At 42.9% G+C, this 27,206-nt stretch overlaps 2 protein-coding genes across 2 annotated transcripts in view; one reads left to right on the top strand and one right to left on the bottom strand.

Moving 5' to 3' along the window:
* The window catches only part of LOC105010062 (serine/threonine-protein kinase Nek4-like), a 717,288-nt gene that overhangs the window by 188,697 nt on the left and 501,385 nt on the right, over positions 1–27,206 (top strand). The gene's annotated exons all lie outside the window — the stretch shown is intronic.
* On the bottom strand, positions 315–26,526 carry LOC109615279 (Down syndrome cell adhesion molecule homolog). Its single transcript, XM_034290696.1, has 11 exons — positions 26,390–26,526; positions 26,207–26,242; positions 17,244–17,507; positions 16,743–17,003; positions 16,476–16,552; positions 15,055–15,238; positions 10,379–10,651; positions 963–1,073; positions 837–861; positions 656–753; positions 315–396 (listed from the first exon to the last, which is right to left on the bottom strand). The coding sequence occupies exons 1-11, from the start codon at positions 26,418–26,420 to the stop codon at positions 323–325; spliced, it is 1,434 nt and encodes a 477-aa protein (XP_034146587.1). The 5' UTR covers positions 26,421–26,526; the 3' UTR covers positions 315–322.

Below are 27,206 nucleotides of genomic sequence, written 5' to 3' on the forward strand. Positions count from 1 at the left end.
TTGGCAGGATGTATGTCGTCTTTTTTGATGGCTTGAACATAACTGGTTCATCTGAAGCCAGCTCCTGTTAGTAAATAGGAAATTTGCTTTGTTCAATTGTTCAGTACCAGCGACCAATACACTTATGTACAACATTACATTCAAAGTTGCCCAATTTGGTGAAAAAAAAAAACACAGCCATCACTGAAAATGAATAGCTGAACTTGTCTGTAACTCCTGCTTTTGAGGAGGACAAGCAAATAAAGTGTTTAGTTTAATTACTTTGTTGTTCATGTTTTATACATTTTTATGGAACAGGTTGTTCACCTTTTTTGTCCAACTTCTATGCCGACATTGAACATAGTTCAATCTCAGTATACACCCCATCTAATGACCCAGCAGAAACATCAGCAGAATCTGACATCAAACAGAAACAGTCAGTATAAATGTACAGCCTCAACCATGTATTGTGGGTTACTACACATTCCTACTAAACACATTACAAAACCATTATCATTGTTGTGTAATTGATCGTATGGTGGATGGTATCATTAACTGTTGGTCAAAGTAGAGATACAAAGATAACTTATCTACTCAGCTTGCCTAAAGACAGTAAAATAATGTCATGCAAAACAGTTAGTGAAAAATAATCATTGGCCTGGACTGTGAGACTGACCATATAGCTGACCTGTATACCCAGCATCAAGTAACTGAACCTGGGTATATCCTTGGTCCTGTTGGGGGTCCTGGTTGGTGCTCTGGGGATGGACGGGCCTACAGGGAGAGAGACATTATTGAAGTACACAGACAATATGTTACTGTATAAACAAACATAGGATAGAGACAGATGTAGTCACCAGAATATTCTGTCAGAAGAGGAACCTGTAAAGAAAAATGCAAACTATTAAATCAGGTCAAGTCATAATTTATTTTTGTATCCAGATCATGACAATAAAACCTAGGAAAATGTAGAACTGTCTTTCCTTTGCTCTTTTTATATCGACAAAGCAGGACCAGGAAGATGGTCAGTAGAACAGCAGCAACAACCGGACCCACAACCACTCCTACTAGGACTGATGTAGAGGATCCATTTACTACAACATGAGAGAGAACAGCACAACATCAGAATAAATTAAGTAAAGGATGATGGAGCACATAAGTAAAACAGCAAAAGGTCCCACAGCACATACATAATTCAGAAAAACAATTATATTTGACTGATTTGTTATATTACAAAATGTAAAATTAACAAAATATTTTAATATGCAGTACTCCACATGAATGAGTACACCCCAACATATTTCTCAGAAAATTATCTGTCTCTCTATAGAATTAATACTTTCTATGGGATCCTATGCAATAAAATATTCCAGCAACTCTGGTTCATTGCCTTTTTTTCCAAGTTTTTGAAAAAAGTGACTTCAGACCATGGAGCAAAAAATGTTATACCCCAATGAAACTTTCAGGAATTAAACATGGTAAAATGCTAAATAACTAGAATTCAACAACAGATGAGTCTAACCAATCATCACAGAGGGTGCAGCAATATAATGACATTTAAGGGTGGTATTTAACCTGTACAATCTCCTCCCAGTCAATGCTGACAATTATGGCCCCACATGGAAGAGAAATGTCATGTCACGATGGTGTTGTGTTGGAGAGGAGGAACCAGGCGCAGGCAGAGTGGCAGTCGATGATGATCATTTAATAGAAAATAACACACTTAAACAAACAGAAAGAAAACAAAGGGCTGGCTTTGCAGCAAACCGACACTCACCACTGCCGTGAACATATGAAGAGAGGGAACAATAACCAACAAATGGGGGGAGCAGAGGAGAAACATTTAAACACATACTGATGACTTAATTGGGACCTGGTGTGAGTGAAGATTGGAGACAAGACAATGAAGGAGTCCGGGGGGAGTTTGTGAACAAATGGGAAACCAGGAAAAGCGATCTTCTCATTACATAAAAATGGTCAGGGCTACAAGACAATTAGTAAAACAATGCTAATCAGTCAGAATACATTAGCAAAAGTTATTAAAATATTGAAAAAGGATGGACATGTGACAAGCATTCTGAGACATACAGGCCGACCACTGAAGTTAACACCTCCAGATGAGCGTTTTGTCCTGAGAAGAGTTGAGGAAAATCACCATGCAGGTTCATCACAGTTAGTGAGCTGTAGAAAGACAAACTGGGGTGACTGTTTCACGTGACACGATACGACGTATGCTGTACAGGAGTGGCATGCAAGGATGTCGTCCACGAAGGAAGCCACTGCTAAAGGCCATGTACAAAATAGACTGTTTAACATTTGTTCATAAAAGTGAAGAATATTGGGACTCCATCATTTGGTCAGATGAAACAAAGGTCAATCGTTTTGGACACTACCCACAGTAAAGCATGATACCCATAGTAAAGCATGATACCCACAGCAAAGAATGGTACCCACAGTAAAGCATGGTACCCACAGTAAAGCATGGTACCAACAGTAAAGCATAGCGGTGACAGTGTTCTTCTGTGGGGTTGTATGAGTGCTGCAGGTGTCGGGGAATTGCACTTCATTGAGGGCATCATGAATTCACAGATGTACTGAGAAATACTGAAAGAGAAGATGCTACCATCTCTCCACACCCTGGGTCACTGGGCTCTCTGTCAACATGATAATGACCCAAAATATACAAGACCACTGCTGCATTTCTGAGGAAGAACAGGGTGAAAGTGATTCAGTGGCCAAGTATGTCACCTGACCTCAACCCAATAGAACACCTATGGGGAGTTCTGAATAGACAGGTCCAGCATCATTCTCCGTCCAGCATCCAGTCTCTAAAAGAGCTCATTCTCCAAGAATGGACAAAGATAGACGTGGCAGTATGTCACCAACTCCACTCCATGTTCAGAAAAGTTGGTGCTGTCTTTAAAAATCATGGAGGCCATACAAAATATTAGATTGGGTAGAATTCGTTGTAGGGTGAACTCATTTTTGCAACACCACATTTGAATAAAATCTTTTAAGGTGTTCTTGTTATGTCTTGCCCCTTTCAGTTCCTTGTTTTACCATGTTTTTTCTTCCTAGTGTTGTTCCTGAACACAGTTCATCTCCTGTGACCGGTCCATTAGCACATTATTTAGTTCTGGCCATTTGTGTTAGTACTTTGTGAGGTATTGTTTTTTTACTGATTCTGCTGAGCCTGTTTTTGGATTGCATTTAAAATCGTTGTAGCCTTCTGTGTGACGACCCTTCTTGCCCGTTTTTTCTCGCCTTTGATTTAGCCTGTCCCTTCTGTACCGTCACCAGTTATCTGACCTTCCACCTGTTTTGGAATATGCCTTTTGCCTGACGCCTTTGGATTTTCTGCCACCTCTGACTCCCAGTGTACCGACCATTTGCTTGTACCTGGACCACGAGAACTCCCCCTCCTACTGTGTTTTGGGTGAAAATAGAAATAGCGCTCTGCGCTTAAAACCCACATTACCTGCCCTGTGTCGTATTCATTACAAATATATTATTTTCTTGTCCTAATGATGTTGGTGAAGACTTTTTTATGTTCTTAATAAAATCAAATCTCAGTTTCTTCAAATTACAGCTAATTATTCTGGTGTTCACTGAGAAATAGATAAAAATCTTCATTTTCAAAGGGGTGTAATCATTTACGCTGAGTACGGAAGATTACCTTCTTTCTGCATAAAATGTCAACTAATTATTATATTAAAACTGTTAGACTCACCAGAAACCTGTATGTGAACTGGTTCACTGTACTGGGTGTAGTAGACAGGGTCTCCTCTCCCAGCTCTACACCTGTACTGTCCTCCATCAGAGACACTGACCTGGCTGAGTGTGTAGGAGGATCCAGAGGTTGTAGCTACTGGTTCAGAGTCTTGTCTGTGTCTGTACCAGTAAAACCTCCATCCAGAAGACTCTACAGTACAGATCAGTGTCACACTGTCTCCTGTCAATATGTCTTTTTGGTCTGAACTCAGTGTGACGTTCAGCTGATTACCTGTTGGATTTAAATAGGTTTGTTTAGAAACAACACACTACTACTAACATCACTATGATACCAAGTAACAACACACTACTACTAACATCACTATGATACCAAGTAACAACACATTACTGATGGAGTTTTAATAGTGAACTCACCAGTAACACTGATGTGGAGGGAAACACTGAGTTGTGATGACTGGGATACTACATTATCATTACTGTCTTTGTGCCACTTATATCTCCAGTCACTGTCAGACCCCACTGATCAGGTTAATACAACACACAGAAGTAACTCACCATTCACAGTGATACTGACTGGTTGACTGATGGAGGTAGATTTGGGTCTGGAGTCTCTCTCTCCCTGACACCAGTAGAGACCCTGGTCAGACTCAGAAGCTCTACTGATGGTGAGGGTGTCTCCTGTTACTGTGTGTCGGTCAGACAGGGATACTACAGTATCATTACTGTCTTTGTACCACTTATATCTCCAGTTACTGTAGGACCCAACTGAACAGTTCAGAGTGACTGTCTCTCCAGGATACACTGGGTTTGGCTTTACCAACAGTGTAGCTTTAATCTTAGCTGTGAAAATATAGACACATAATCTAATGGTATGTTTATTTATAAAACACTGCCAATAATAATTTAACAAAACACTACCGATAATCATTTAATAATCCATGACCAATAATACCTTAATAATACACTATCAATAATATTTTTATTTTATCCTACCAACAAAACTTTACAAACAGCCTACAAATAATATTTTCCATTATATGATCACCATATTTTAAATTATTATATTAAATTAGGAAACAATAATTGATTATTTATGTAAAAACATATTATGATCGCAGTAATTAAATATTAGTGGTAGTCAGTAACATGTGATACCTAAGAATACCTTCAGTTAAGCAATTTTATTAAAATATGTTAGACTCACCAGTAACCTGTATGTGGACTGTTTCACTGTACTGGGTGTAGTAGACAGGGTCTCCTCTCCCAGCTCTACACCTGTACTGTCCTCCATCAGAGACACTGACCTGGCTGAGTGTGTAGGAGGATCCAGAGGTTGTAGCTACTGGTTCAGAGTCTTGTCTGGGTCTGTACCAGTAAAACCTCCATCCAGAAGACTCTACAGTACAGGTCAGTGTCATACTGTCTCCTATCAATATGTCCTTTTTGTCTGAACTCACTTTGGCCTTTGGCTTAATACCTGTTGGAATTGGTTTGAGTTAAAAGATCCTGTTAACAAACGCACACTAATACTAACACATCTTTGCTACCAACCAACAACAAGTTAGTGGTAGAGTTTTAATAGTGAACTCACCAGTGACACTGATGTGGAGGGAAACACTGCGTTGTGACGACTGGGGACGATCTGTTCTTCTCCCCTGACACTGGTACTGACTCACCTGGTCAGACAGAGTGGTGATGGTTTTAGAAGGTGAACCAGGACTCAGTAGTTGTTTATTTCTGTACCACCAGTATGTCCAGTCTGTGTAGTCTGATATGTCACACTGCAGAGTAACAGTCTCTCCAGAATAGAGGAGACCATGAGGAGAGACACTCACTGAAGTCATGGGCAGACCTGTAGAAACAGTTATATAAAGACAAACATCAGATATGAATATTTCTAAGCAACAATTTTCCCATTAAGGATTAAGGATTCATACATTAAATATGTTTTAAATATGTTTGTGTATATGAAATACAGGCTGGTTACTTTGCTCTGTCTAGGAGTTGGTGAAACATTTGGTTACAAATGTGGGGACTTCAGCTATAGGTTTAACCACTAAAGGAATGCCTTGTGGGGAGCAATGAGAAATCAGTGGCCTATGCAACCAGACATGACCAAGCTAACTGAGATGACACTGAAGGATGACATGAGCTGTGAACAATTCATTCAGGACTTTCTAGAAGCCTGGATGTTGGTGACAGGAAAAAGTAGGGCTGCACAACTGCTGTTCTTACACACCCTGGTGAAGAATCTACCACAGCCAGTCCAAGCCAAAGTAAAATATGGGCTTCAATGCCATGGATTGGAATGTGAAGAAAAGTCACATCAAACATCTTGTCAAGCATTTTTGAGACGCTCAAAAGGAAAAGACAGAAAACCTGAACCAATCACAGGCCAAGCTAATTAGAAAACAACTAGCAGAATTGGAGCAGAAAAACAGCAAGGAAAAAGTAATAACACAAGCAGCCATCTTACCAAACCAGCCCACCCCTCTGCACCAAAAATCAACCCAGCAGAAGACAATGGAGAAGGACACTCTGGCTGTGTAGTGGTCCAGCAGACCTCAATATGCGGATTTGTATACTCAGAAAATATCCCATCCCATTATTTGGCACAGGTAGCTGAGTTATTGGCCATTGTTGTGGAGATTTCTGAAACCTGATGCATTCTTACTGATTAAAGGACTGAGTCCCATTGTTTAGATAGGTAGAGGAGTGTGAGAGAGGGGATCTGGTATTTGTCCTAGGGGGCATTCTTAATTGGCTTCAGTAGATTATAGGGTTAATCGTAAATCTGACTGTTGTTTGTCCAGGTGTTGTGAGTCTCCTCCTAGAGTTGATGAGGTTACCCATGTGGGGGGGAAAGCCCGCTCTTTGGGTAAACTCTTATGTGACAAGACAGATGGGCAGCATCTTACCACACCCCTTTTCCTCCCTTATATACAGTTGAATGACCTGTATGGAGTTAGAGACTCCTCGGATGATTATGTCTGTAAGCGTTTGACGCGTCTCTCTTATTTGTAAATAAATAATAATAAAACTGTTAGAATGTGCCAAGAGAACTTTGTCTCTGTTTCTTACTCCTTTAAGAGGGTCGATCGATGGAATTACCATCACACCCTCACCCACGCTGGTAAATTAGGGGATGACAAACGACTGACTGTATATAGTGACTCCACTTACACGGTTGGTGTAGTGTGTGGTTGGGCAGGTGTGGGCAGCTAGAGGATACCTGACTGCAGCAGGATCCCTTGTTAAACATTGTGACTTGATTAGAAAAATGCTTGATGCTATGAAATTACCTTCAGCTCTTGCAGTAGTCAAATGTGCAGCACATACAGGAGGTAGAGACATTGTGTCTCAAGGTAATCATATAGCTGACCGTGCTGCTAAACAAGCAGCTGAAGCTCTGAGCCCAGTTGAGTTTCACACACTCCCTTTGGATTGTAGTGATTGCTCCCTGGAAGACGTACTGAACATGGAAAAAGCAGCAGTCTCTAAACACCTGTTCTGTGTTTCCAGAGGATGCATGCACGACCCGACTCTGGCCTGTGGCGCCAGGTGAGCTCTGGGAAGGTGGTTGACCCCACGGATTTGATTTACTTAATGTGTAGATCGGCACACAGTGTTTGCCACTCTCCAAAGGGGGAGATGGTAAGAAAATTGTTAGCCGATTGGTTTGTTCCAAATTGTGCAGAACATTGTCAAAAATTCATTTACCAATGCCAGACATGCCAAGAGCACAATATCAAAAAGGGAATTCAAACAGTCCCTGGATATATGCCACCCCCTATGGGCCCGTTTACCCACTTGGTTATTGATTACATTGACATGATTGAATGGCGCGCGAACAAGCAATAATGCTTGGTTTTAAATGATAGATTTTCACATTGGGTGGATGCCTTTCCCACTGCTAATTGGGACTCCAGATCCGTTGCGAAACATCTGGCGTTTCTGCGTTTGCACCACACTTTCATCAGATATTGGCACTCATTTCACAGCAGATTTGATCAAAGAGATGTGCAAGAGCTTAGGTATCAAACAAAAATGATCATGTGTTTACCATCCTCAACGTATAGGAATTGTTGAAAGAGCTAACAGAACGCTGAAAAGCACATTAGGCAAAGCAGGCAAAGAGACATTAATTAATTGGGTTGAATGTTTACCATTAGCTCTGATGAATATGAGAGCCTCCGTAAACAGAGGCACGGGCCTTATGCTTCATTAAATTTTTACAGGAAGACAATGTCTGTACCCTCAATGAGACCTCCAAGAGTATCTGGATTAGAAGAGTTTGATCAGGAGATGAGTAAGTATTTGAAAGGACTAACCTCTGCTTTAAGACGTGTGTATTCACAGGTATGACAATCTCATGGTCCACCTCCAGAAAACCAGGACATCTTTGTACAACCAGGAGATAAGGTACTTGTAAAGGTCTACAAGCGCAAATGGAGACAGCCAAGGTGGCTGGGGCCGTACCAGGTGATCTTGAGTACACTAACAGCCGTCAAAGTGGAGGGCCGACAAGGTTGGATTCACCTGAATCATTGCAACAGGTTAAATGGTCCGAAAGAGGTGACCGCAAATGGAGAAGAAGAATTGGAAGGAAACAGAGAAGTATGAGCTGCGGTGGGTTCTTGTCATTAACAATAGGACTGGTAATAATGACAATACTGACTAGAAACTCCCTTATTCCCTGATAAAGACTTAATTAATACACAAACTGACCTGATAGGGGATAAACATGTGCAACATAGAAGAGAGACAGAGTGGAAGGCTTTCGGCTTTGATGCCTCAGCAGTATAAATTGCAGACCCATTGGCTGGTAGAAATATGTGGTGTCAACAATTAACCCATTCCGTAGCAATAATGGATGCCCCTGTATAGTGACCATTCCAACTCCTAGCACATGGTCTACAATTATGGAAACAATACCAGAACTATTGGCGAATAGCATGTCAATTTGCAGCACTGTCATGTTTATATTACCATAATGTTGACCTGTGTGAAAGCTATGTTGTTGAAATGGGTCGGTGTAATGATGCCAGATGGAAAAGAGGTAACCATGGCGCTATTATCGGCTGAAGTTCCCTACCAAGATGACCCTGTTGAAATTGGTGATTACAAGTTAGAGGACTGTATGTTTGACGATGACTGTTGACCAGAACCCAGTCCCGACGTATCTACTGAAGAAGGAATAAGGTTGGTTGGGTTATTGAGGTAATTCTAAATTACTCCGAAGGGTCTAGTGTTAGTTTTCTCTAAATGTTGGTGTCTTTTCAGATGTGTTCTGGAGATGATGTCATCCACTGGGGGTGGAGCAAGCCGTTCCAGGATCCACAGACTCCTGTTTTCTGTCTTCTTCTCATGAGATCCTGACCTGGATTCTACATCATCTGTTTTCTGTCTTCTTCTCATGAGATCCTGACCTGGATTCTACATCATCTGTTTTCTGTCTTCTCATGGGATCCTGACCTGGATTCTACATCATCTGTTTTCTGTCTTCTTCTCATGAGATCCTGACCTGGATTCTACATCATCTGGTCTCATGGAATCTCAGCCTGGGACCTTTCATATTCTGCGTCTACACTCTTCTACACTCTTCTACACTCTTACACTTCCATAATGTTTGGGAATGTTGGTTTTTCATGTTAGTGATGAAGGACTCCATTTCACACTTTCACTTATTATGTAACTCATGACAGCTTACTGATATTTGTTTTTTCTATGATATGTTACTCTGAGTATAGTTTTAGTGTGCAAGTTCAGCTTAGTTGATGTTTGTGATCCTTTCTGTTATTAGGTTTTCCCCAAGCCTGGGATTTCCATAGGATGATGGTTGGGACTTAGTGCCCTTTTGTCTTTTTCCAATCCTTGGCTAATTGTAGGATTAGTTGTTTTACCTTTGGGTTAATGGTGAACTCACCTGTAACACTGATGTGGATGGAAACACTGTGTTGTGATGACTGGGATACTATATTATCATTACTGTCTTTGTACCACTTAAATTTCCAGTCACTGTCAGACCCCACTGATCAGGTTAATACAACACACAGAAGTAACTCACCATTCACAGTGATACTAACAGGTTGACTGCTGGAGGTAGATTTGAGTCTGGAGTCTCTCTCTCCCTGACACCAGTAGAGACCCTGGTCAGACTCAGAAGCTCTACTCATGGTGAGGGTGTCTCCTGTTACAGTGTGTCTTTCAGACTGGGATACTACAGTATCTTTACTGTCTTTGTACCACTTATATCTCCAGTCAATGTAGGACCCAACTGAACAGGTCAAAATGACTGTCTCTCCAGGATACACTGGGTTTGGCTTTACAGTCAGTGTAGCTTTAGTCATAGCTGTTAAAACATAGACACATAATCTAATAGCATGCTTATTTATAAAACACTACCAATAATACTTTAATAATACACTACCAATAATATTGTAATATTAAACTACCAAATAAATGTTACAAACACACTACAAAAATACTTTCCAACATATGATCATCATATTCTCAATCATTATATGAAAAGAGGAAAAAAGTATTGATTATATAGAAAAATATATATTATGATCGCAGCAATTTAATATTTGTGGTATAGTCAGTAAAATGTTATACCTTAGAATACCTTCAGTTAAACAATTTTATGGAAATGTGTTAGACTCACCAGTAACCTGTATGTGGACTGATTCACTGTACTGGGTGTAGTAGACAGGGTCTCCTCTCCCAGCTCTACACCTGTACTGTCCTCCATCAGAGACACTGACCTGGCTGAGTGTGTAGGAGGATCCAGAGGTTGTAGCCACTGGTTCAGAGTCTTGTCTGTGTCTGTACCAGTAAAACCTCCATCCAGAAGACTCTACAGTACAGGTCAGTGCCACTCTGTCTCCTATCAATATGTCCTTTTTGTCTGAACTCATTGTAGCCTTTGGCCGATTACCTGTTGGAATTGGTTTGAGTTAAAAGATCCTGTTAACAAACACACACTAATACTTACACATCTTTGCTACCAACCAACAACAAGTTAGTGGTAGAGTTTTAATAGTGAACTCACCAGTGACACTGATGTGGAGGGAAACACTGCGTTGTGAGGACTGGGGACGATCTGTTCTTCTCCCCTGACACTGGTACTGACTCACCTGGTCAGACAGAGTGGTGATGGTTTTAGAAGGTGAACCAGGACTCAGTAGTTGTTTATTTCTGTACCACCAGTATGTCCAGTCTGTGTAGTCTGATATGTCACACTGCAGAGTAACAGTCTCTCCAGAGTAGAGGAGATCATGAGGAGAGACACTCACTGAAGCCATAGGCAAAACTGCAGAAAGAGTTATATAAAGACAAAAATTAGACAAGAATATCTCTAAACAACGATGTCCCCAATGAAATATAATAGGATAACTAAAGATCGATGCATCAGCCTGGTCTACATGATAGACTATGTGTTTTACAACAAAGAGACTCATAACAAAACATAACGATTTTAAGGCTCTCTTAGACTCACTGGATCTGGCCCAGTCTATATCCTGTCCCACTCATAGGTTAGGTCATACCCTTGACCTTATTATCTCTCGTGGGGTGACAGTGTCCTCCTGTGAGGTCCTAGATTTTCCCATCTCTAACCACTCTCTCATACGGTTTGACATCTGTGCTGTTCCACCTGCACCCACGTCCACTGCCCCCCTTCGCCGTCGCATTATTACTCCATCTACAGTTGATGACTTTGTTGCTGCCTTCTCTGTTTCCGACCTCGCCTCTACTATAGAATTGGCATTGCCTTTATGTCCTGACCAGCTCCTCTCATCCTTTCACACCATCTGCTCTCAGATTATGGACTCTGTTGCCCCTTACAAGGCTAAGTCGACCAAAGGCCCATCGGACCCCTGGTTCAATGATACAACTCGGGCCTTCAGGCGCCAGTGTAGACAGGCAGAGCGCAATCTCATCAATAGCAATAGCCACCGTCCTGGAATCCTGTTTAGCACTATTAACTCTGTCATAAATCCGGTGTCTGGTGTAATGAATGAGGCATCAGTAAATACTTGCACTGCATTCAAACAGTATTTTTTGGACAAAGTTTTGTCTATTAGGCAAACCATCACACAAGCCCCTGCTGTTGCCATTCCCTCCCAACCGACACAATGTGTGCTGGAGTCTTTTGATGCAGTTACTCTTGTGGACCTAAAAAAAGCTGTCCATGAGTTGAAGCCTACCAAATGTCCTCTAGACGCCGTTCCTGCCAGGATTTTGAAAGAGGCTATTGACATCATAGGTCCTTTCCTTGTCTCCTTCATAAACAGCTGTTTTAGTTTGGGCACTGTTCCCACTGCTCTCAAGCATGCCATTGTGAGACCGCTGCTCAAGAAACCCAACCTTGATCCCTCCATACTGTCCAATTTCCGCCCAATATCCCACCTGTCATTTCTGTCCAAGCTGATGGAGAAGCTTGTTTTCACCCAGCTTCAGTCTCACCTCCAACTGCACGGCATGGGGGATACATTTCAGTCTGGTTTCAGGTCTAGACATAGCACCGAATCAGCGTTACTGAGGGTCCATAATGACATTCTCGGAGCCCTGGACAGTAAAAGCTCTGTGGTTTTGGTGTTACTGGACCTTACCGCTGCATTTGACACCGTGGATCATGCCATCCTCATCTCCCGTCTTCAACATGTTGTCGGTCTGCAGGGCGCAGTGCTCAATTGGTTCTCTTCATATCTTATTGATAGAACTTTTTCAGTTATGCTAAATGATTTTTCCTCCTCAGCTGCCCCTTTGTCATCCGGTGTGCCTCAGGGTTCCATTCTCGGTCCTATTCTGTTCTCACTCTATATGCTGCCTCTTGGTCAACTCATCTCCAATCATAACGTTCAATTCCATTTCTATGCAGACGACCTTCAGATCTACCTTCCTGTTATTATGAACAATCGTTCTGCGCTGGACCCTCTCCATAACTCAATTCAGGACATTAAACTGTGGCTTTCTCAGAATTTCCTTCACTTGAATGAAGGTAAGACTGAATACATTCTGTTTAGCCCGGATTCACCCTGCAGTTCTCCAAGTTTTGGCCCTCTCACACCCCAGTTTGCACCCACTGTGCGTAACTTGGGTGTTATTTTTGACAAAAGTATGCAATTTGATAAACAGATTAGTGCGGTTGTTAAGGCGAGCTTTTACCAGCTAAGGCTTCTTAGTAAGGTCAAAACATTCTTGTCCCAAGCTGACCTTGAAAAAGCCATTCATGCCTTCATCAGCTCGAGGATTGACTACTGTAATGCCCTCTACACTGGACTTAATAAATCATTCCTAAATCGACTTCAACTGGTACAAAATGCAGCTGCACGTCTCCTCTCAAACATCTCCAAACGCTCACACATCACCCCAGTCCTCTGCTCGCTCCATTGGCTTCCGGTGCGGTTTAGGGTGGAGTACAAGGTCCTGCTGTTTGTATTCAAGGCCATCAATGGACTGGCCCCGGCCTACCTCACCGAATTAGTAACGGTCTACCAACCTGCTAGAGCTCTCCGCTCCTCTGAACACACCTCTCTGGTCATTCCCAAATTCAAATACAAAAAGTTTGGAGGCCGATCATTTGCAGTTCAGGGCCCAACTCTGTGGAACGCTTTACCACCATCCCTGCGTAACATTACCGTGTTCAGTGTTTTTAAAGCGCAGTTGAAAACACATCTGTTCAGACAGGCTTTTAACACGTAATCTCTGACTCGTCTGCTCATTTTATATATTTTATGTGTATGTATGTGTATGTGTGTGTATATGCGTATGCGGGTGTATGTGTATATATATGTACATATACATTTTTCTTCATTTATCTTATATTTTTATATGTTTTCAATATTTTTTATATTCTGTTGTCTACTGAAGCTTTTAATGGAAAGCGCCTTGTGCACCTTTTGGCTGTTGTAAGGCGCTTTACAAATAACATTTGATTGATTGATTGATTGATAACACAAATAAAAATGACCTAGAACAGTTAGAATAATGTCAGTACTTGGTTGTGAAAATGTGGGTCTAGATACTCTGTGTCTTTCACACCAGTACTGGCCTTGGTCAGACATAGACATTTTATTGATGGTGTACAAGGCTCCAGGGTTACTGGAACCAGACTGGGATACTACAGTCTCATTACTGTCTTTGTACCACGTATATCTCAAGTCACTGTCAGACTCCACTGATCAGGTTAATACAACACACAGAAGTAACTCACCATTCACAGTGATACTGACTGGTTGACTGATGGAGGTAGATTTGAGTCTGGAGTCTCTCTCTCCCTGACACCAGTAGAGACCCTGGTCAGACTCAGCAGCTCTACTGATGGTGAGGGTGTCTCCTGTTACTGTGTGTCTTTCAGACTGGGATACTACAGTATCTTTACTGTCTTTGTACCACTTATATCTCCAGTCACTGTAGGACCCAACTGAACAGGTCAGAGTGACTGTCTCTCCAGGATACACTGGGTTTGGCTTTACCAACAGTGTAGCTTTAGTCATAGCTGTGAAAACATAGACACATTATCTAATAGCATGCCTAGTGGAAAAACACTGCCTATAATACTTAAACAAAACCAATAGTAATTTAATAGTATACTACCACTAATATTATATTAATATACTACTACAAATACTTTATTAATACACTACCAATAATACTTTAATAACACACTATCACCAATAATGTAATAATATACTACCACTAATATTTTAATAATACACAACCCCTAACACTTTATTAATTAATTACCAATAATATTGTAATATTATACTACCAATAATACTTTCCAACATATGATCACCATATTTTCAACAATTATATGAAATGAGGAAAAAATGCTTGATTATTTATGAAAACAATGATCACAGCAATTTAATATTAGTGGTTGTCAGTAACATGTGATACCTAAGATTACCTTCAGTTAAGCAATTTTATTAAATGTGTTAGACTCACCAGTAACCTGTATGTAGACTGGTTCACTGTACTGGGTGTAGTAGACAGGGTCTCCTCTCCCAGCTCTACACCTGTACTGTCCTCCATCAGAGACACTGACCTGGCTGAGTGTGTAGGAGGATCCAGAGGTTGTAGCTACTGGTTCAGAGTCTTGTCTGTGTCTGTACCAGTAAAACCTCCATCCAGAAGACTCTACAGTACAGGTCATTGTCACACTGTCTCCAGTCAATACGTCCTTTTGGTCTGAACTCAGTGTGGCCTTTGGCTTAATACCTGTTGGAGTTGGTTTGCGTTAAAAGATCATGTTAACAAACACACTCTAACACTAACACATCATTGCTACCAACCAACAACCAGTTAGTGGTAGAGTTTTAATAGTGAACTCACCAGTGACACTGATGTGGAGGGAAACACTGCGTTGTGACGACTGGGGACGATCTGTTCTTCTCCCCTGACACTGGTACTGACTCACCTGGTCAGACAGAGTGGTGATGGTTTTAGAAGGTGAACCAGGACTCAGTAGTTGTTTATTTCTGTACCACCAGTATGTCCAGTCTGTGTAGTCTGATATGTCACACTGCAGAGTAACAGTCTCTCCAGAATAGAGGAGACCATGAGGAGAGATTCTCACTGAAGCCATGGGCAGAGCTGTACAAACAGTTATATAAAGACAAGAATCAGATAATAATACTTCTGTTGCCAAATAAATATAATAACAAAACTAAAGATTGATGCATAGACCTTGTCTACATGACTGACACACAAAAAAACTGACCTAGAACAGTGAGAGTAATGTCAGTACTTGGTTGTGAAGATGTGGGTCTAGACACTCTGTGTCCTTCACACCAGTACTGGCCCTGGTCAGACACAGATATTTTATTGATGGTGTACGAGGCTCCAGGGTTACTGGATCCAGACTGGGATACTACAGTATCATTCCTGTCTTTGTGCCACTTATATCTCCAGTCACTGTAGGACCCAACTGAACAGGTCAGAGTGACTGTCTCTCCAGGATACACTGGGTTTGGCTTTACCAACAGTGTAGCTTTAGGCAGAGCTGTGAAAACAGACACAAACTAATGGCATGCTTATTAATAACATCTTTAAAAATAAAATATATAATAATGAACATCAAGTAATTCCTAGAGTATAATATTGAACTTACCAGAGACACTGATGGAGAGGTCATTACTGGGTTGTGACCTCTGGGGTCGTTCTGTCCTCATCCCCTCACATCTGTACAGACCAGTCTGACCTGTCTTTATGATGGGGATGATGTATCTGATGGTTTTACTTGTCTGATTGGGAAGTGTTTGGTTGTTTTGGTACCACCGGTGTGTCCAGTTTGTGTAGTCTGATATGTCACACTGCAGAGTAACAGTCTCTCCAGAGTAGAGGAGACCATGAGGAGAGACTCTCACTGAGGCTGTTGGAAGATCTGTAGAAACATACATATTAATTAAACAAAATACAGTCACATCAACAATCTTTCCTATGTATGATCTTACCTTTGTATAACAATTTAACTGATGCCAAACAAAAATACTGACAGAATAAATAGACACATTGAGAGTCATAGGATTATGTGGATATAGAATATAAGTTGGTTTCTAAGGGATCTTACCAGTAACACTGATGGGGTGATTAGGACTAATATATGATGACTGGGGTCGACCTGTCCTCTTCCCCTGACACTGGTACTGACCAGCCTGGGAAGGGAGAATGATGGTGATGGTTTCTCTGGTCTGACTGGTAATCTGTATGTTGTTTAGAAACCAGTAGTAAGTCCAGTCTGTGTAGACTGATATGTCACACTGCAGAGTAACAGTCTCTCCAGAATAGAGGAGACCATGAGGAGAGACACTCACTGAGGCTGTTGGAAGAGCTGTATGTAGAAACATACATATTATTTATACAAAATACAGTGAGATCAACAATCTTTCCGATGTATGATATAACCTTTGTATAATGATGTAACTGATGGAAAACAAAAACACTGACAGAAAAAATAGACACATTGAGATTCATAGGATTATGTGGATATTGAACATAAGTTGGTTTCTAAGGGATCTTACCAGTAACACTGATGGGGTGATTAGGACTAATATATGATGACTGGGGTCGACCTGTCCTCTTCCCCTGACACTGGTACTGACCAGCCTGGGAAGGGAGAATGATGGTGATGGTTTCTCTGGTCTGACTGGTAATCTGTATGTTGTTTAGAAACCAGTAGTAAGTCCAGTCTGTGTAGTCTGATATGTCACACTGCAGAGTAACAGTCTCTCCAGAATAGAGGAGACCATGAGGAGAGACACTCACTGAGGCTGTTGGTAGAGCTGTAGAAACAACAAACACCAATGAAAAGAAACACAGTCACATCAACAATCTTTCCAAAGTATGATCTTACCTCTGTATAATACTCTGATGTAACTATGTTACACTAAAAATAAAAATACTGCCACACATTAAGTGTACACTACTGGCTCAGTATTAAGTGTTTGACAAAGAAAAAGACACAGTGAGAGTTATATGGTTATTTTAATAATGAAGAGGAGTAGGCTTCAAAATGATCTTACCAGTAACTCTGACGGAGTGATTAGGACTAATACGTGATGACTGCTGTCGACCTGTCTTTTTTCCATGACACTGGTACTGACCAGCCTGGTCTGGGAGAGAGATGGTGATGGTTTCACTGGTCTGACTGGGAAGGAGTTGGTTGTCTCTGTACCAGACAAAAGTCCAGTATTTCTGGTTTGATGTGTAACACTGTAGAGTGACATTTTCTCCTGTGAACAGTGGCTCCTGGGGAGAGATTAACTTCACTGAGGCCCTGAGCAGATCTGTAGAAACAACAAACATAAATGTAATTCCATCAGTTCTTGTATATTTTTGTCTCAAACATTCGTATACAAACATCCAGTGATACTGGACAGCATATTGGACACATTTATTTTCACTATCCTTTTATTAAAGGATATTTATTATCATGTAGTTGTTTGTCTCCATTTTAAATCATAATGATAACAGAAATCACCCAAATGGCCCTGATCAAAAGTTTACATACCCTTGAATGTTTGGCCTTGTTACAGACACTCAGGTGAAAATGGCAATTAAAGGTGAATTATCCACACCTCTTGATTTTTTAAATTGCAATTAACATATATATATATTTATAATGAACCGTATATTTGTTAACTTTGTTCATAGCGTTTCTTTGTATGGTCTTCTTTCCAGCACTTGTGACGGTCCTGGGCAGACAGGACCGTTCAGGTTTGTGTTTTCTGTGTGTCCTTGGTTTGTCATGTCCTTGTTTGGTCTTTCCTGTTCCTGTTTCAGTTATTGGGTTTATTCCTTCACCCTGTGTTCAGCCCCCACCTGTTTCTGTTCACCTCATTAGTCTGTGTATTTAGTTCTTTCTCCTCGTCCTTGTCAGTCCTTGTGTGTTACTGTGGCGTTCTATGGTTTCTGTGTAGAGTCTATTTTGTGTCAGTAGTGCACGGCACAAAGTTTAGTTTTTTTCAGTTTACAGTAAAAGCTCCTTATTAACCCTGCATTTGCTTCTGCCTCCCTAAAACGTTCCAGCACTGACTTTAAATAATGAATTGATTAGAATACATTTAATACTGATTATTTCACCTAGCTCGATAAAATGAATGCACTTATTACAAGTCACACTGAATAAATATTAAAATGTTAAATTCATCTAAACACTAGCATAATTTCACCAAATACTTTTCTCTGTCTAAGGTTGTATTTCAACCGTTAACTGCATTATTGTGTTGTACAGTCTTATGTCTAAAAAGTGAACTCTGTTCAAAGGTGATATAGTGAACCCTTCTAAAGGAGCTAAAAAGTTCTTACATCTTAGGCCCTTCATGATATGAACAGACTTGAAATGTTAACCTCCATTTTAATAGGATATAAGCATTATTCTGTTAAAGGGGCCATATGAAAATCTTCACTTCACTATTAGGATAAATACAAGCGAAAATGAACAGATGACATCCTCAGTAAATGTTATAGTAACTGTTTCAAATATTTTCTACATACAAGTTTGGCATGCCTGAGATATTCCTCATTTAATCTTTCTCGTTTTCTTTCACGTTGGTAACATTTTAAACACGCACAGTACTACCCCCCACACTAGACCATCCTGGACTAGTTAATACTATCCCCCAACACTAAACCATCCTGGACTAGTTAATACTATCCATCCATCCATCGTCTTCCGCTTATCCGGGGCCGGGTCGCGGGGGCAGCAGTCTAAGCAGGGATGCCCAGACTTCCCTCTCCCCAGACACTTCCTCTAGCTCTTCCGGGGGGACACCGAGGCGTTCCCAGGCCAGCCGGGAGACATAGTCCCTCCAGCGTGTCCTAGGTCTTCCCCGGGGTCTCCACCCGGTGGGACGGGACCGGAACACCTTCCCAGGAAGGCGTTCCGGAGGCATCCGAAAAAGATGCCCAAGCCACCTCAGCTGACCCCTCTCGATGTGGAGGAGCAGTGGCTCTACTCTGAGCTCCTCCCGGGTGACCGAGCTTCTCACCCTATCTCTAAGGGATCGCCCAGCCACCCTGCGGAGAAAACTCATTTCGGCCGCCTGTATCCGGGATCTTGTCCTTTCGGTCATGACCCAAAGCTCATGACCATAGGTGAGAGTAGGAACGTAGATTGACTGGTAAATCGAGAGCTTCGCCTTGCGGCTCAGCTCTTTCTTCACCACGACAGACCGATACATCGACTGCATTACTGCAGAAGCTGCACCGATCCGTCTGTCAATCTCCCGTTCCATCCTTCCCTCACTCGTGAACAAGACCCCTAGATACTTAAACTCCTCCACTTGAGGCAGGCACTCTCCACCAACCTGAAGTGGGCAAGCCACCCTTTTCCGACTGAGGACCATGGCCTCGGATTTGGAGGTACTGATTTTCATCCCCACCGCTTCACACTCGGCTGCAAACCGTCCCAGTGCATGCTGAAGGTCCTGGTTAGAAGGGGCCAACACGACAACATCATCTGCAAAGAGCAGAGACGAAATCGTGTGGTCCCCAAACCTGACACCCTCCGGCCCCTGGCTGCGCCTAGAAATTCTGTCCATAAAAATTACAAACAGAACCGGTGACAAAGGGCAGCCCTGCCGGAGTCCAACATGCACTGGGAACAAGTCTGACTTACTGCCGGCAATGCGGACCAAGCTCCTGCTTCGGTTGTATAGGGACCTGACAGCCCTTAGCAAAGGACCCAGGACCCCATATTCCCCAAGCACCCTCCACAAGATGCCGCGAGGGACACAGTCGAATGCCTTCTCCAAATCCAAAAAACACATGTGGATTGGTTGGGCAAACTCCCATGAACCCTCCAATACCCCGTAGAGGGTATAGAGCTGGTCCAGTGTTCCACGGCCCGGACGAAAACCACACTGTTCCTCCTGAATCCGAGGTTCTACTATCGGCCGTATTCTCCTCTCCAGAACCCTGGCATAGACTTTCCCGGGCAGGCTGAGAAGTGTGATCCCCCTGTAGTTGGAACACACCCTCCGGTCCCCCTTCTTAAAAAGAGGGACCACCACCCCGGTCTGCCATCCCAGAGGCACTGTCCCCGACCGCCACGCGATGTTGCACAGGCGTGTCAACCAAGACAGCCCCACAACATCCAGAGACTTGAGGTACTCAGGGCGGATCTCATCCACCCCCGGTGCCTTGCCACCGAGGAGTTTCTTGACCACCTCTGTGACTTCAGCCCGGGTGATGGACGAGTTCACCTCTGAGCCCTCATCCTCTGCTTCCTCAATGGAAGACATGTCAGCGGGATTGAGGAGATTCTCGAAGTACTCCTTCCACCGCCCGACGACATCCTCAGTTGAGGTCAACAGCTGCCCACCTCTACTGTAAACAGCGTTGGTAGGGCACTGTTTCCCTCTCCTGAGGCGCCGGATGGTTTGCCAGAATCTCTTCGAGGCCAGCCGAAAGTCCTTCTCCATGGCCTCACCGAACTCCTCCCAGGCCCGAGTTTTTGCCTCCACAACCACCCGGGCTGCAGCCCGCTTGGCCTGTCGGTACCCGTCAGCTGCCTCAGGAGTCCCACAAGCCAACCAGGCCTGATAGGACTCCTTCTTCAGCTTGACGGCATCCCTTACTTCCGGTGTCCACCACCGGGTTCGGGGATTGCCGCCTCGACAGGCACCGGAGACCTTACGGCCACAGCTCCGAGCGGCCGCTTCGACAATGGCGGTGGAGAACATGGTCCACTCGGACTCAATATCTCCAACCTCCCTCGGGATCCAGTCGAAGCTCTGCCGGAGGTGGGAGTTAAAGATCTCTCTGACAGGAGACTCGGCCAGACGTTCCCAGCAGACCCTTACAGTACGCTTGGGCCTGCCGAGTCTGTCCAGCTTCCTCCCCCGCCATCGGATCCAACTCACCACCAGGTGGTGATCAGTTGACAGCTCCGCCCCTCTCTTCACCCGAGTGTCCAAGACATACGGCCGCAGGTCAGATGAGACGACAACGAAGTCGATCATCGACCTGCGGCCTAGGGTGTCCTGGTGCCACGTGCACTGATGGACACCCTTATGTTTGAACATGGTGTTCGTTATGGACAAACTGTGACTAGCACAGAAGTCCAATAACTGAACACCGCTCGGGTTCAGATCAGGGGGGCCGTTCCTCCCAATCACGCCCCTCCAGGTGTCACTGTCGTTGCCCACGTGGGCGTTGAAGTCCCCCAGTAGAACAATAGAGTCCCCAGTCGGAGCACTTTCCAGCACCCCTCCCAGAGACTCCAAGAAGGTCGGGTACTCTGCACTGCCGTTCGGCCCGTAGGCACAAACAACAGTGAGAGACCTATCCCCGACCCGTAGGCGCAGGGAAACGACCCTCTCGTTCACCGGGGTAAACTCCAACACATGGCGGCAGAGCTGGGGAGCTATGAGCAAACCCACACCAGCCCGCCGCCTCTCACCATGGGCAACTCCAGAGTGGTGAAGAGTCCATCCTCTCTCAAGGAGTGTGGTTCCAGAGCCCAAGCCGTGCGTAGAGGTGATCCCGACTACCTCTAATCGGAACCTCTCAACCTCACGCACTAACTCAGGCTCCTTCCCCGCCAGCGAGGTGACATTCCACGTCCCTAGAGCCAGTTTCCGTGTCCAGAGATCGGGTTGTCTAGGCCCCTGCCTTCGACTGCCGCCCGATCCTCTTTGCACCGGCCCCTTATGGTCCCTCCTGTGGGTGGTGAGCCCACGGGAGGGCGGCCCCACGTCACCCGTTCGGGCTGAGCCCGGCCGGGCCCCATGGGGGAAGGCCCGGCCACCAGGCGCTCGCATTCGAGCCCCAACCCCGGGCCTGGCTCCGGGGTGGGGCCCCGGCTGCGCCATACCGGGCGACGTCACGGTACTCAAAATTGAATTCTTCACAGTTAATACTATCCCCCAACACTAAACCATCCTGGACTAGTTAATACTATCCCCCAACACTACACCATCCTGGACTAGTTAATACTATCCCCCCACACTAGACCATCCTGGGCTAGTTAATACTATCCCCCAACACTAAACCATCCTGGACTAGTTAATACTATCCCCCCACACTAAACCATCCTGGACTAGTTAATACTATCCCCCCACACTAAACCACCCTGGACTAGTTAATACTATCCCCCCACACTAAACCATCCTGGACTAGTTAATACTATCCCCCAACACTAAACCATCCTGGACTAGTTAATACTATCCCCCCACACTAGACCATCCTGGACTAGTTAATACTATCCCCCCACACTAGACCATCCTGGACTAGTTAATACTATCCCCCAACACTACACCATCCTGGACTAGTTAATACTATCCCCCCACACTAGACCATCCTGGGCTAGTTAATACTATCCCCCAACACTAAACCATCCTGGACTAGTTAATACTATCCCCCCACACTAAACCATCCTGGACTAGTTAATACTATCCCCCCACACTAGACCATCCTGGGCTAGTTAATACTATCCCCCAACACTAAACCATCCTGGACTAGTTAATACTATCCCCCAACACTACACCATCCTGGACTAGTTAATACTATCCCCCCACACTAGACCATCCTGGGCTAGTTAATACTATCCCCCAACACTAAACCATCCTGGACTAGTTAATACTATCCCCCCACACTAAACCATCCTGGACTAGTTAATACTATCCCCCCACACTAAACCACCCTGGACTAGTTAATACTATCCCCCCACACTAAACCATCCTGGACTAGTTAATACTATCCCCCAACACTAAACCATCCTGGACTAGTTAATACTATCCCCCCACACTAGACCATCCTGGACTAGTTAATACTATCCCCCCACACTAGACCATCCTGGACTAGTTAATACTATCCCCCAACACTACACCATCCTGGACTAGTTAATACTATCCCCCCACACTAGACCATCCTGGGCTAGTTAATACTATCCCCCAACACTAAACCATCCTGGACTAGTTAATACTATCCCCCCACACTAAACCATCCTGGACTACTTAATACTATCCCCCCACACTAAACCATCCTGGGCTAGTTAATACTATCCCCCACATTAAACCACCCTGGACTAGATACTACTATCCCCCCACACTAAACCATCCTGGACTAGTTAATACTATCCCCCCACACTAAACCATCCTGGACTAGTTAATACTATCCCCCCACACTAAACCATCCTGGACTAGTTAATACTATCCCCCCACACTAAACCATCCTGGACTACTTAATACTATCCCCCCACACTAAACCATCCTGGACTAGTTAATACTATCCCCCCACACGAAACCACGCTAGACTAGTTTATTCTATCCCCCCACACTAAACCATCCTGGACTAGTTAATACTATCCCCCCACACTAAACCATCCTGGACTAGTTAATACTATCCCCCCACATTAAACCACCCTGGACTAGTTACTACTATCCCCCCACACTAAACCATCCTGGACTAGTTAATACTATCCCCCCACACTAAACCATCCTGGACTAGTTAATACTATCCCCCCACACTAAACCATCCTGGACTAGTTAATACTATCCCCCCACACTAAACCATCCTGGACTAGTTAATACTATCCCCTCACACTAAACCATCCTGGACTAGTTAATACTATCCCCCACATTAAACCACCCTGGAGTAGTTACTACTATCCCCCCACACTAAACCATCCTGGACTAGTTAATACTATCCCCCCACACTAAACCATCCTGGACTAGTTAATACTATCCCCCCACACTAAACCATCCTGGACTAGTTAATACTATCCCCCCACACTAAACCATCCTGGACTAGTTAATACTATCCCCCCACACTAAACCATCCTGGACTAGTTAATACTATCCCCCAACACTAAACCATCCTGGACTAGTTAATACTATTCCACACATTAAACCATCCTGGACTAGTTAATACTATCCCCCCACACTAAACCACCCTGGACTAGTTAATACTATCCCACACATTAAACCATCCTGGACTAGTTAATACTATTCCTGCACACTAAACCATCCTGGACTAGTTAATACTATCCCACACATTAAACCATCCTGGACTAGTTAATACTATTCCCGCACACTAAACCACCCTGGACTAGTTAATACTATCCCCCACATTAAACCATCCTGGACTAGTTACTACTATCCCCCCACACTAAACCACCCTGGACTAGTTAATACTATCCCCCCACACTAAACCATCCTGGACTAGTTAATACTATCCCACACATTAAACCATCCTGGACTAGTTAATACTATCCCCCCACACTAAACCACCCTGGACTAGTTAATACTATCCCCCCACACTAAACCATCCTGGACTAGTTAATACTATCCCCCCACACTAAACCATCTCTGACTAGTTAATACTTTTCTAGTCTTGTTTGGTAAGTGAAGGGGAGGAGAAAACAAGTCATGTTGTTGTTAAATTCAGTCTTGTTAACATTAGAGACAGGATTCTACACTGTACCCCTTTAACAAGTATCCTGTCTGCCAGGATGAAATATAAAGTCATGATTTCCATGTGGTCTTTTGTTTTTCACACCATTGCTATTGATAGGTATTTCTTTTTTTGTCCTTCCTGATATAAAAGGGACTCCCACCGCAGCTAGCAACTGACTTTCTCCCACACGTCATGGACAGTTATTAAAGAACTCAGTTATACTTTGTAATCCTCGTTGTCTGGATACGATTTCTTCTACATATCTTAACCATGACGTTTGAATCTGAAATAATAACGTTCTATATATCCGTTGGAGTATAAGCTCCAATATGAGATCCTAAACCTAAGACTTAGATGCATCCTTGTAGGTGTGTGTTGAATCTAATGTCAGTGTTTTGTTCTCAGGTTTAATGCATTACGACTGACATGAGATAACAGGCCCTGACCAGGACAATGTTAAAACTCTATTTTAAGTACTAAATATTTAGGTGGTCAGGTTGTGTTAAGATGCAGCTGTAGCACTTTATTTAGTGAGTCTTGATAGTCCACCTGTTGTTGTTGTGACTCTGAGGTGTGTAAATAACAACATGTTAGGCTGTTTACTTAGGGCTTATAGACATTATGAGGGAAAGTATAAAACATTAGATTGAGTTATCTTATTTTGAATAATAATTTCAATAGCGTTTCAATTTACACTATCTGTCCACTTCAAATTTACACAGACCACAGACTCAATATTAATAGAGTCTATCTGTCTATACCCTGACACCAGTAGAGACCCTGGTCAGACACATCAGCTCTACGGATCATGAGGGTTTCTCCTGTTACAGTGTATCTGTTAGACTGGGATAATAACTTCCTTTGGACCAATTGTATCTCCAGTCAGTTTCAGACAACACTGAATAGGTTAATAAAAATGTCTCTTCATGGTGTAAAAGGGTTAAGATTCACTTTTAAAACAGCTTTGGACAGGGCTGCAAAAATGAAGACATTATCAATTAACTACAAAAAGTGACAAGTGATTGTGAACATGGAGATGGTAAGTAGAAAGACAATTTATATGACTTCACGGTCGGCTTGACTGGTTTACTCTGTATAGCATATTGGTGTGAATGTCTCTTTGTACCATAACGTGTAATAACCACTGTAAGACATATTAGCAGCACTGATTCTGTGTTCATTCTCTGTACTGTTGAGGACTTTATAGACATTATTAATGGACTCCACATGTAATCCCTGTCAGTGACGTCTCCCTCCTGTATGTTACATATCATAGTGACAGTTTCTCCCATGTATAACTGGGGCCAGTTGGGCAGGAGAAGTCTTTGTACTATTTTGTATTAAATATCGGGATACATGATTTACGCGTCATTGCATTGGGTTTTTATTCTCATTCTATGCAGCGTCCCCAACTTTTTTGGAAACAGGGTTGTATTACCTTACACATGTTACAGAAACAATATTTTAATGGCTCACACACACAACTGAATCACCTTAAAACAATGAACATTAGGAAAAGCTGTGTCAGAGACCAAGAGGATAAAGGTAAAAGATATGGAGTGAATTAATGAATATCTACCATTACCTTGAGAGTGACCACAGTAGATGAGTGTATTCAACACTACAACAAAGACAAATTGCATCATTACAGTACATTAGTAATGTAATTAATGTAAACTGTGCTGCAGTAATAGAGTACTCATATCAACCTCAGTGAACTTTTTGTTCATAACAAACATTCAAACACAAATACAAAGTCAGTACTCACAGAGTAGAACACAGGGCCAGGTGTGATCCATTCTGTCTTGGTGACGAGTAACTCTCTCTGAACAACAGTCCTCCTTATAAACCACTTTACTTCCTATATGATGAGAGTCTGGTTTGATCACACCTCTTCACTGTCACTCAGACAAAGAGAGAAAGATTTTAGAGACATGAACAAAGAGAGTGAACAATCATATTTTGATTGTTAATGCTTTTCTGACCAAATCCTTCTGATTTGTTCCATGATCTCAGATTGGTTCCTACCTTAATATCAGAAGAAAGACATTTTATGTAATCAGAATTGAGACCATTTATCAGGTGTGCATCCACACACACATCTCTGAACCATGCATGCAATTATTATGCTGCATAATGTGAGTTATCAATATGAATGTTTGCTTGTGAATGATATCTTTTATACTTAATATCAATTGATCATGTCATCGAATTTTTAATGCTAAGAATACAAATACACATTTGTTAAAATATTCTTGCTTCATGTTTAAACATCTGCAAATTATTATATATGAACATATATTGGAAATATAGGAAAATTGGCAAATGCAGGAGTCATTCATTCTGTAGAACAACAATGATGGCATTTCTTTTGGCTACATGAGGGAGCTGTTATGGATGGAGGCAATCAGTGATTGTTGGAATCTCATTTAACGTCATTTAAAGAACAACATATGTCACGACCCTCCTTCTTGAGGTGTGTTTTCGTGGGTCTCGTTTGTGAATGAGTTTCTGTCTTGGCGTGTTTGTGTGTCCTCTTGTCTTCTCTATGTTTCAGTCTCCAGGACTACAGGTGAGGGGGTGTG

Source organism: Esox lucius, chromosome 24 (genome assembly GCF_011004845.1).
Source record: "Esox lucius isolate fEsoLuc1 chromosome 24, fEsoLuc1.pri, whole genome shotgun sequence".
Lineage (NCBI taxonomy): Eukaryota > Metazoa > Chordata > Actinopteri > Esociformes > Esocidae > Esox > Esox lucius.

Excerpts from the sequence above, each read along its gene's own strand:
- LOC109615279 (XM_034290696.1), bottom strand. The coding sequence starts at position 26,420 with ATGGATCACACCTGGCCCTGTGTTCTACTCT. Across the intron at positions 10,652-15,054 it reads CCTCCACATCAGTGTCACTG|GTAATCGGCCAAAGGCTACA; the intron begins GTGAGTTCACTA and ends CAATTCCAACAG. Across the intron at positions 754-836 it reads TCTTCTGACAGAATATTCTG|GCCCGTCCATCCCCAGAGCA; the intron begins GTGACTACATCT and ends CTCTCCCTGTAG.